Below are 12134 nucleotides of genomic sequence, written 5' to 3'. Positions count from 1 at the left end.
AACCACAGTTAAGAGCCACAGAAAAACAGATAAAAATCATCCTATTACAACACAATAAAAGTATAACAGAATAAAACAAAAAAATCCCTTTCAACTGGAAATTTAAATCCATTAATATATTCACATATATATTCATAAATTTAAGGAGGAAACTCATACACATTTCCACAGATGCTGAAAGGACATTCAACACAATTCAACACCTATTCCTAAAAAAAAAAAAACAAACAAAACAATACACTCAGTAAAATAGGAATTGGTGAACACTTCCTAAAAGTAAAATTATGCATATATATCAGCCAAAAAGCCAGCCACGTTTTTAACGGGAACACAATGCACACATTGCTAAATGAATAAGACACAGCTATGTAACAGACAAGAGAAAAAGTATTAGTCAAAAAAAAAAAAAAAAAAAGAAAGAAAGAAAAATAAAAAAAAACTGGAAAGAAAGAAAAATGTATATTCACAGATGAGTTTACCTAGACAACCCAAAAGAATCAATCATAAACCAATACCAATAGATGTAAAAATACAAAAATCAAAAGCCTCCATATATATGTGCATATACAAACAATAGCATATCTGAATATATAACAGAAGTGAAGGTTACATTTACAACAGATCAAAATGATAAAACACCTAGGAATAAATGTAACAAGAAAATGCACATATTCAGAAAACCAGTATTCAGAAAACCTTAAAACACTACTGAACAACTCAAAAGGAGACTGGAACAAATAGAAAAATACATATCTTTTTCATGGGCATGATGATTCAACATTACAAAGATGTCAGTTTTCTCCAGTTATTAAAAAATTTAATGAAATCCCAATAAAAATACAAAGTTTTGCAAGTTTAGTTAGACCAGTTGGTTCTAAAATACACATAAAAAAGAAAAAAAAAGGAAAGAACCAAGAAAACCCTGAGAAAGGAAGAGCAGTGGTGGCGCAGGGGAAGATGTTACAGAATAACATAGATTAAATGATATAGACAATGAAACATAACAAAGTCCTAAAAAAGAACCAACCATAGCATATAGTTGGCTAACATGGCATATAAGTGTCATGCCAAATCACTGTAGAAAAGGTGGTGCTTTTCATAAATGATGCTGGAGAAACGGGAATTATATTGGGGGAAAAGTTAGATCCATACTTCCCAACAAACACTAGACTGAATTCCAAATAGGTCAGAGATCTAAATGTAGAAAATGATATCATTCAAGTACTATAAGAAAACTAGTGAGTAAATGAGTGAATTACTATTAGGAATTCTTACAGTCTGGGAATCAGGAAAGCTTTTCTAAGGTAAGAGAAATCTGGAAGCAATAAAAGAGATACATATGTGATTACGTAAAAACAAAGATTTCTACATGGCAAACCAAAAACCTGCATGGCAAAAGGTATTAATGAAGACAAAGGGCACATATCTGTAAGTCATAAAAAGCTATAAAAAATCAAGATAAAAGGAACCAAAACCAGTGGAAATAAAGTGTCAAAAACACGAACATAATTCACAAGGGGCAAATAATTTTTAAATATATAAAAACATACTCAACCTCACTCACAAGAGAAACATAAATTAAAACCACACAGAGATATCAGTTCCCACCTTATCAAACTGGCAAAACTTCTAAAGGTAGGTGAGACTGTGAAGAGATAGGTATTGTTTTTTGTTGACGGAACTACAAAATGATAAAACCTCTAAAGAGGGTGATTTGACAAAATCTAACAAAATCACATATACGTTTACTCTTCTACTCTGCAATTGCACATCCAGGAATCTACAAAGATACAATGCCAAATGTACAAAATGAATATGCACAAGGTTATCCATTACAGCACTATTTTTAACAGGAAAGACTTGTAAATAACTTACGAAAATGAAGAGGGTATCTATTTACTTGCAGTTGGTCAATTCATGTTGTCAACTTGACTGGGCCAAGGGGTACCTAGATATCTGGTCAAACATTCTGAGTGATTCTGTGAGGATGGTTCTGAATGAGAGTAACATTTAAATAAGTAAACTGAGTAAAGCAGACTGTCCTTCATAATAGGGGTGGGCCTCATCCAATCACTTGAAGGTCTGCATAGAACAAAAAGGCTGACCCTCCTCCCTAGAGTATGAAAGACTCCTCCTGCTTGACTGCCTTTGAACAGGGACACTGATTTTTTTCTTGCCTTCAGACAAACTGAAACATCAGCTCTTCCTAGGCCTCAAGCCTGCCAGTTTTAGGACTGGAACTACACCACTGATTCTCCTGTGTCTCTAGCATGTCAACTCACCACTGCATATCTTAAGATTTATCAGCCTCCATATACACAGGAACCCATTCTATGAAGAACCCTGACTAATACAACAGTGATCTCCATGACATATTAAGTAAAGAAGAAGGGTATAAAACAGCATATACCATATCCCATTTGAATACAGATAATGGGTGGTTATGTACGTGTATGTGAATTTGGTTAATTCTGCAAAAAACAAACAAAAAAAACAACAACAAAATAATGTTACCTGAAAATAATTTGTTACTTGGATAAAACAAGTAACAAATGAAGAAATTGGAAGGGAACCTTTTTTGAATACACCTTTTTATAAAGTCTTGACTTCTGAACCATGCAAATGTTTTATATTCTTACAAAATAAAATAGGGGGGGAAACCCATAAAACTGAAAGTGAACATAACCATATACAAAAGAACTATTTCAAGTAACTTTTAAACACAGTATCCTGACCCTTAGTGGTTTATGTTCTAAAGACAGAAGAACTACAAAGATATTTTAAACTTCATCCAGTTAGTTTTACTGCTAGGTAAAGTTTAGAAGTAAAATTGACATTGTAGTTTTCAAACTATTTTATGTGAACTGTAGGACAAAGCAAATGTATTAATGTTATTCAGAACTAAGTCCTTTAGCAGCACATCTAGTGCCCAGATCTTAATTTAATTTCTAAATGCCATTTCTCACTAAAAGAAACAGGCCCTATGAAGAAATAGTTTGATTCTAAGTCTTGGGTGGCAAAACTAAAGGGTTATTTTGTACTACATAGTAACAAAGTGCTCAAAAGTGATTTCAGAACACAGAAGCCAGCTATATATGGAATATGGAATAATTTGAACATACTCCCCCTCAAAAAAAAACAAAGACTGATGGAAAGAATGAATAAATAACAATGCAGGAGGCTACTGTGATATAAAAACCCCCAAACCAAAAAACATACTTATCACAATTGGAATTACTACACCAATTCCTTATTGTTAAGAATTGATGACTAAACAGAAAGAATTAGGGATATGTATATGTTTATTTCTACCCAGCCTTTCTGACGAACATGTAATCATTCCCTGTTCATAAAGAAAAGGTTTTATTTACAGAAGCTAATAAATAAAAAGAATGATACAAGTTGAAAAAATCATTCTGTGGGGCACCTGCGTGGCTCAGTCGATTTAAGCGCCAGACTTCGGCTCTGCTCTTGATCTCATGGTTTGTGAGCCCTGGGTCAGGCTCTGGGCTGACAGCTCAGAGCCTGGAGCCTGCTTCAGATTCTGTGTCTCACTTTCTCTCCATCCATCCCCACTCGCACCCTGTCTGTCTCCCTCCCTCTCTCTCTCTCTCTCTCTCTCTCTCTCTCTCTCTCTCTCTCAAAAATAAGTAAACATTAAAAAAATTTTTAAAAAATCACTCTGCAATCCCAAATGAAATAGTTTATTTAATAAACAGAAGTAAACCTGTTAGCTGACAGACTGTCAGGAGACAGGATTGTTCCACAAGCCAAAATGTCCCTCTACATATTACTTGCTAATTGCAAAGGGAAAATATAAGTTTACAATGGAAGGACCACCTACACCAAATGGCAAAATTTAGCAGGTAACCCGACAATAAGAACTTGCTAATGCAATGCAGTAAGTGTGCAGTTTCACCTAACAGATATTCTGTCAAAAATAATGTTACCTGATTCAACACTTTAGATCAGTTTATAAGAAATAAAGGACACTGGAAAAGTAGATAAATGGCTCCATGAGAAAACAATCAAATAAATCCAAAATACAGGACACAAAACTAGTTTTGGATTAGGATACAGAAAATCACAAAGGGCCCCTGGTTATGCTGTAGCTATGGGGGAAAAAGAACTATACACTCTAAAAAACAATATATTAAAAAGAAATCAAGAGAGCTGAGGATACAAAAGGTATAAAGGAACTAAAGAAAGGCCTAGATGAGAAGAGATCACAGGCACTTTGTACATTTGTTGAAAAGGTGTATAGGCAGCAAAGGATCGTGTCTTCCAGGGTAGAAGGATTTTGTTTGATTAAAGGGAAACCAGCAGAGCTTTTAATGGTTGCTTAGAATGGTGTGACAGACTGGAATCTTTAAGAAACCCAAATGCAAAGATTGTTCTCCCTGTTCTATTCCTGCATCCCACCCCCACCCCCCTCCATAGGTCTTGATTTTCAAATATGAAAAAGGCAAGGCAAGTACTAGAGGCTTGGAGTGGGACTAAAAAGCAGAGAAAATTCTTTGCAGTCTTCTGTGGACCTAGGTCCCAGAGTCTTGCTAGAGGACTGTGCCTGTAATATACATAAAACAGGACTCACCCTCAAAGCATTTGAAGACACAGGTGAAATGCAACTATGTAATTCAACTTCAACTCAGTTTAACCCCTGATGGATCAAAGTGTGTCCCTGTCTCACTGGCTGCCTGTTAGAGGGAAAAAACAAAACAAAACAAAACAAAAAGCATGCCCTTTCTAGGAAAAACTAATATTATGTCAGTCTCTTCTAAACATAATGCCGGGCGCCTGGGTGGCTCAGTCGGTTGAGCATCCGACTTGAGCTCAGGTCATGATCTCGCGGTCCGTGAGTTCGAGCCCCGCGTCAGGCTCTGGGCTGATGGCTCAGAGCCTGTAGCCTGCTTCCGATTCTGTGTCTCCTTCTCTCTCTGCCCCTCCCCCGTTCATGCTCTCTCTCTGTCTCAAAAATAAATAAATGTTAAAAAAAAAAATTTAAACATAATGCTAGTATATATTTTTAAAAATTACCAGACATATAATGAAGCAGGAAAAAAAATGATCCATAATCAAAAGAAAAAACAGCCAAAAGAAACAGATCTTGATAAACCATATATTGGAATAAGCAAACAAGGACTTTATAACAATTACCATAAGTATTTTTTTTTAAGTTTATTTGAGAGAGTGTGCACAAGGGTGAGGAGCAGAGAAGGAGAGAGAACATCATGAACCGTGAGCTCCTGACCTAAGTAGTTGGATGTCTAACCTACTGAGCCATCCAGGCAACCCTATAAATCTTTCTAATTCAGAAAAAGATGAAATTTAAGAGAACTTTAAGAGAAAAATTAAATAATCTAAAGATGAGCCAAGTAATTATACAAAAATTGAGAAAAATGGTTATCTTGAAAATCTCTCTTGGTAACTGACAGAACAAAAAGCCAAAAAGAAAAATCAGTAAGGACATACAGATTATTTGAACAGTGCTATTAACCACCTTGAATCAAAAACCACAAAATATAGAATGTGGGATATTTTTCAAATAAACTCATTTCTCAAAAAAACTAAATGTTGTGGGAAACAAAACCAAGAACCTAAAGAAATGCAACCACCAAATGCAATGCATGAGACCTAATTTGATTAAAAAAAAAAAATTACAAGCACATTTTGGGGACAATAAAAAAAATCTGAATTTTTGAACTAAGTATTTTAGGAAATGAGGAAATTACTGTTAATTATCTTAATGTGATGATGGTATTATGCTTATGCTGAAGAATGTCCTTATTCTTAGGAGATGTGTGGGAATGAAATATCATGTTATCTGCAATTTACTTGCAAATCCAGGAAACTGTGTTTGTTTCTCTGTGTGTACAAAGAGTTAGAAAAAGCAAATATTTTTATTAATCATACAGCTATGCCTTTGTGTTATGTTTTTAGTATTTCATGCTATAAATCAAATTTAATTATTTTTTGAAGGAAATCATACGTGGAATTCTTCAAGCTAAACAGCCAACAAAATCTTAGCAGGGTAATGTCAGTAAGCCTTACCTTACATACCAAATTCTTATGAAGTTTTAAGTATAACTAACTGAACAGAAACTTCTGTCAAACTCTTTTAAAAGCCCACTTTAGCTCTCAAAGTACTACTGCTTTCTTAGAATTGTCAATAGAGAAAGGAATTATATAAACTCAAGTTAAAATTATAGATAAATCAAGTTTCAAAATTCAAAACTGTTTTGTAGCCTTTTCTCTCAAGCTAGTTTTAAGTTTAAAGTAAAGACATTATAAAACTCCTCATGGGATTACTTTCCATAGTAAATTTATTTTACAATATTTGCCACTGTTCTTTTCCTACAGTTTGACCTAAATTCTTACGAATGTTCCCTTTCAGCAGTTTGACTTAAAAATGACCTTTTCAAACACATGTAGATACAATAACTATTGATAGCAACCACACATCTAAGGAAAAAGAAGAGAGAAGTGTGAGCACAGATTATTTACGGAAGGTATAAGCAAATGCTCCTATGAGAATATCACACATCAAAGTCCATTTAAGAAGCAGTCTGAGAGCTTGCCTGGTATACCCGAATACTAATTTTAAAGCAGTGCTGCTAAAAGCCAAGAATGATGGTCTTAAATAGAGATGGTGCTGATTTCCTGATTGGATTATGTCATTACTCCATGTTACAAGGGAAATAACTGGTTCAGTAATACATTTCATTTTGCATTTCTTAGCTTGAGGGAGAAAATGTATATTTTCTAAAAGAGAGATTTTCTCTCTAGAACCAAGCAGAGAACACCAAACATTTAAGTTCCAAGAATCTTATTTCCTATTGTTCTGGCTCCTTTCTTTCTCCAACTCCACAATTCTTGGGGTCCGCAGTCTACTGATAACACCTTTTCACTCCTCCTCACTCACCTCATATTTTCAACTCCCTACTTATGTATCACTATAATCACTACAACATACAATTTCCCTTCCCCTTCTCTTGAGTCATTATACTCACTTGAGCATTAATTTTATTATACTGTTCTGTCCGTTCACTTTCTCACTCTCTAAGAAAACTGCCTCACTATAACTTTGCACCTTGATTATCACATTAGCTTCCTAACTGATTTCCTGATTTACATACTCCCCTTCCTATAGTCTATCTTAACACAGTAATTAATTCTTAAGAATTCTTGACACACTTTAAAGGTTAATAAAATCCTGTTACTCTTCTTCTTAAAACATCCAGTGACTCATCTCACAGAATAAAAGCCAATGTCTTTAACCATGGTTTACGAGACCCTACGAAATCTAGCTGGTCAGTATCTTATTTTCTACCACTCTTCTTCTCATGTTTCGCTCTAGCCACATTAGTCTCCTTGCTGTTTCAAAAACATGTCAGCACAGTCCTACCTCAAGGCCCCTGGACTTGCTAGGGCTTGTTGTCTCACTTCTTTAATGTTTTTTACATGCATCATTTCTGGGAGGCCTACCCTGTCTACCATACTTAAAATTGTTTTATTTTTCCTTGCTTTGTTTTTCTCATGAGACTTACCATTATCTGACCCAGCATACCTTTAATTTATGTAATGTTTCTTGCCTCTAACCCTCATGAGCATGTAACCTCCATGAAAGCATGGATTTTGTTTGGCTGACTGTTGTACTCCCAGTGCCTGTGATGTGACTAGTACACTGTGGACAATTATTAAAAATTATTAAATGAATAAATAAAATAACTAAATTAAATATGCATTTTTCTCTGGATTATTTGTTGAATGAATGAAATATGCATTATAACATAACTTTTAAATGAGATTAAAACAGAAATTTTGGATAAAAAATAACTGCAATGAAATATAAACCAGAAATTATCATAAATTCATTGTCCATGCAGAAAGATAATGTTTTGTTTTCTGAGAATTCATTTATAAATTCAATCAATACATATATCCGTTCTAATAATTTTACTACCTTGAGAGAAATGACCAAGAGTATTTCATTTTGATGTCTTAAATGTATACAATGAGAAAATAAGCATTATCCAAAGTAAATTTAAGTGCTGGAATACTCTGAATTATATATCCAAAATTCAGGATTTTGACACTTTTAAGAGGTTTTCAAATTTTAAAATACAGAAAATCACATTTACTTGAATCCAAATATGGAGAATTATAAAAAGAAATTTCTATACTATAACTTATCAATGAAGTTAAGTGTTAAAACTCATATTTTAAATGTATTGATGTTTAAGTATATTTGATGCATTTAAAGCTATACTTTTATTTTTATTTTTTAAAGCTACAATTTTGAAAGGCTGAAACAAAACTTCAAGTTATGTCAAAGAAAAACATTTTGATTAAAAAGGGATGAATGATATAAACTTAGAGAAAGTGTGGCAAGGGGGAGAAGTTATTTAAAAAAATAATCTGTTTTAAAACAGTCCTATTTTGGTACAGTAAATTATACAAAGCATTACTTGGATTTCAGACTTTAAACGATATAGTAGAAACCAAAAATGTTAGTTCATAAAAACACTCACCTACAACACCATTCAATACGACCTTCGCCCTCACAAGTTTTTGCCCAATGGTTATCTGCCAAATTTTTCATTGCAACAGCATATTCACAAAGTGTTTCCTCATCCTCACAATGTTCTCGCCAGATCTTATCAAAATCTCCCACTAAAAAACAAGGGAAAAGACGAATTAAGTTAACTTCACTTACAAATGTCTCAGGCTTTTAAAAGTTTCTGCGTAATCTAAAATTACTTAAAGATGAATATAAGCAAAATTATAAAGTCAAGTTGCATCAAGTTTAAACTAGAATTTTAAAAGCTCCTTTATGCAAATAGATATATCATTTTAACTATGATGATTTGATAATCAAATAAATTTTCACCAATTTAAACAGATGGATTTGTGAAGCTGAATGAAACTAACACACATAAGTAGGAGTTATCAGTTTATAAACCAAAAACACACTGGTAGGGGACAATTATGGCTGGGTATTCAAACATTAATTATCCTGGTACCCTTGGGCAATTTGACCTTGCGGCACAAAGTTACTTAAGCCTGCTTCTTGCCTGTTATTTTCTTGGATCTCTACATACTGATCAGTTTCCTATATTAAAAAGGGGTATGGGTGCCTGGGTGGCTCAGTCGGTTGGGCCGAGTTAAACTCAGGTCATAATCTAACAGCTCGTGGGTTCAAGCCCTGCGTCAGGCTCTGTGCGGACAGCTCAGAACCTGAGACTGCTTTGGATTCTGTGTCTTCCTCTTTCTCTTCACCTCCCTCATTCATACTCTGTCTCTTTCTCTCTCTCTCAAAAATAAGCAAATCAATCAATAAAAAAAGGGTTGATAGGTGAGATGGCACCATAAATTACCAAGCAAGATAAATATTTTTATTTCTTCACTTGGATGTGTTCTAGGCATATTGTATTTTAAAAAATTATAATTATAGGGCAAAAATGTTGCTAGAGAAACTACCTTAGAAGCCTCTCTGAAGTTTTAAGTCTTTACAAAATGTTCTGAATAAACATTATAAGCTGACTATATATATACATTTTAAGTTTATTTATTTATTTTGAGAGAGAGCGAGAGCAAGCATGAGCAGGGGAGGGGCAGAGAGAGAGAGGGAGAGAATCCCAAGCAGGCTCCATGCTGTCAGCACAGAGCCCGATGTGGAGCTTGAACTCACAAACTGTGAGATTGTGACCTGAGCCAAAACCAAGAGATGGATGCTTGGCCGACTGAACCACCCAGGCACCTCATAAGCTGAGTATATTACTGAGCCACGATATTACTTCTGGCTACTACGGGTTTTTTTTTGTTTTTGTTTTGTTTTTTGAGAGAGAGAAAGACAGCAAGCAGAGGTGGGACTCGATTTCACAACTGTGATATCATGACCTGAGTCAAAATCAAGAGTTGGATGCTTAACCTACTGAGCCATCTAAGCACCCCTTGCTACTATTGTTTTAAAAACATTAAATAAGTTCTCACTTTTAATATGAAATCTGAAACAGCAATATGAGTTCCAATAAAGAATGGTATGAGGATGCTATGCCAAATAGATGACATTAACATAATTGTAAGGGTAAAAGAGTAAACAAAAATTATCAAAGTAGCTTCACTCAATGTCCTTAGTGGTAAGATTTAGGTTCTCTTGCTTCATGTTCAAATGTAGGCAATTGTTTGGCAGAATAGGCTGAAAAATATAAATAAAACAACCAAATTTGAAGATAATCATTCTACCCAAATTCTCTCCAGAGGTGAGACTATGAGATTCTAGTATTTAAGAAGTGTTTTTTTTAACAAAGAAAAAATAATTATAAGTTTAAATATATCAAGACTTAGTCAAAATTTGAAACACTTTAAGCACAGTCCAACAAGGACTGAGTTGAAAATCAAACTATTAGCCCTCTAGTTTGACCAAATTAAGAAATAGCAAGAAAGGTACAAACATGCCCGTACACACACTGTTAAAAAGGTGTATATATCACAGTCTCCTTCTAGGTCTGAATACCAACTGTAAACCCCAAAGGAATGAAAAGTTCTCTTCTTGGGGGTTATGTTCTTATAGAACAATATTTTCATTAACTGGTAATATTTGTGAGGTGATGAGAGCTTTCAATTTGTTATATAGTAGATTGGCAATAACTGTCCACTAAAAACAAGCAGGCAAATTTATTTCCCAAATTCTCAAAGAAAAACTTCTCAGTATTAGCAACATCTTTCAGATGTAGTTATTTACCAACTCTCTAAATAGAACTACAGGAAGTAAAGCCTTTAAAACAAATATTTTGATTGATACATTAAAAAAACTTTTTTTGCTGTTTATTTATTTCGGGGGGGGGGGGACAGAACATGAGCAGGGGAGGGGCAGAGGGGCAGAGAGACAGAGGGAGACACAGAATCTGAAGCAGGCTCCAGGCTCTGAGCTGTCAGCACAGAGCCTGACACGGGGCTCAAACCCATGAACTGTGAGATCATGACCTGAGCCCAAGTCAGACGCTTAACCGACTGAGCCACCCAGGCACCCCATTTAATGATACCTTTTAATTTAAATTTTTAAAGATTTTTAAATTTATTTTTGAGAAAAAGTGAGAGAGACAGCGCAAGCAGGGGAGGGGCAGAGAGAGAGAGGGAGACACAGAATCCCAAGACAGGCTCCAGGCTCTGAGCTGTCAGCACAGAGCCCGTCGCAGGGCTCGAACTCACAAACTGCAAACTGCGAAATCATGACCCAAGCCAAAATTGGATGCTCAATGAGCCACCCAGGTGCCCCCAGATTTCCTTTCTGTACAACTTTTCAGTTTAGATTCTACAGAAGATACAATGTAGGGAAAAGACCTGGGTTTTTGGGAAAGCAGTTTATTTGGGAGAGAATCCTAGGAGACAGGAGTGGAGGGAATAGGGAGAATGAACCTAGGAAGGAAAAAGTGGTAATACAGAGGGCATTATTGAGTTTGCTCCTAGGAATAAGAGAAGCATACAGAAAGCCTCTGGAACTGGGCACCTAAAAGACAGGAGGCAAGGATGTTTTATGCATCAGCTACAATCCCCAATTAACTGAGAGTTGTTAAGAACCTGCACTTTTAGTTTTCATTTAGGCACTGAATAAGGGGATATCCTTAATGGGTTCCAGCAGTGTTGGAGAAAGGTGCAGAGCAGAAAAGAAAGCAGCACTCATTTAAAGTGGGACTTTGTAAGGGCTGGGTTCCTCTAAGCTCACAGGGTTTGCCCACCACAGCTGAAGACCAAGGTAAGGTATATGGGACACCAAAGGCATCTACTACAAATCTATGTCACTGTACACTGTGAAATTCAATTTACTTTACAATTATTTTATTAGCTATGAGATGCAAAGATAACTGTTTATACACAGAAACCTACTGCCCTTCAGCTTTTAAGAAGACCTGTAGTTTTGCACATTTAACAAAATTTTGTTCCAATATTATCAATTTCTTGTAGAATTTTAAACCTTACTATCTGCTCCAATGAAGTTTAGAGGAAGGATTCAAATTTTGTCTGCAAGCCTATTGAACTCAAACTGTCTGCAGAAAACTTTCAACTTGATGTCTTCATTAACATTTAAGTCTCTAAACTCTCCCCAAGTATGCTGATACTCAAACAGATGTGTG

At 35.1% G+C, this 12134-nt stretch overlaps 1 protein-coding gene across 1 annotated transcript in view; it reads right to left on the bottom strand.

The window, feature by feature from the left end:
- BMT2 (base methyltransferase of 25S rRNA 2 homolog) overlaps positions 1-12134 on the bottom strand; it is an 85351-nt gene that overhangs the window by 60368 nt on the left and 12849 nt on the right. The window contains exon 2 of the mRNA XM_027075307.2: positions 8532-8673. Coding sequence (XP_026931108.1) covers positions 8532-8673 — 142 coding nt within the window. The remainder of the gene's footprint in view (positions 1-8531; positions 8674-12134) is intronic.

This window comes from Acinonyx jubatus, chromosome A2, assembly GCF_027475565.1.
Source record: "Acinonyx jubatus isolate Ajub_Pintada_27869175 chromosome A2, VMU_Ajub_asm_v1.0, whole genome shotgun sequence".
Lineage (NCBI taxonomy): Eukaryota > Metazoa > Chordata > Mammalia > Carnivora > Felidae > Acinonyx > Acinonyx jubatus.
The sequence above is the reverse complement of the archived record's forward strand: the minus strand, read 5'-3'. Positions and strand labels throughout refer to the sequence as shown.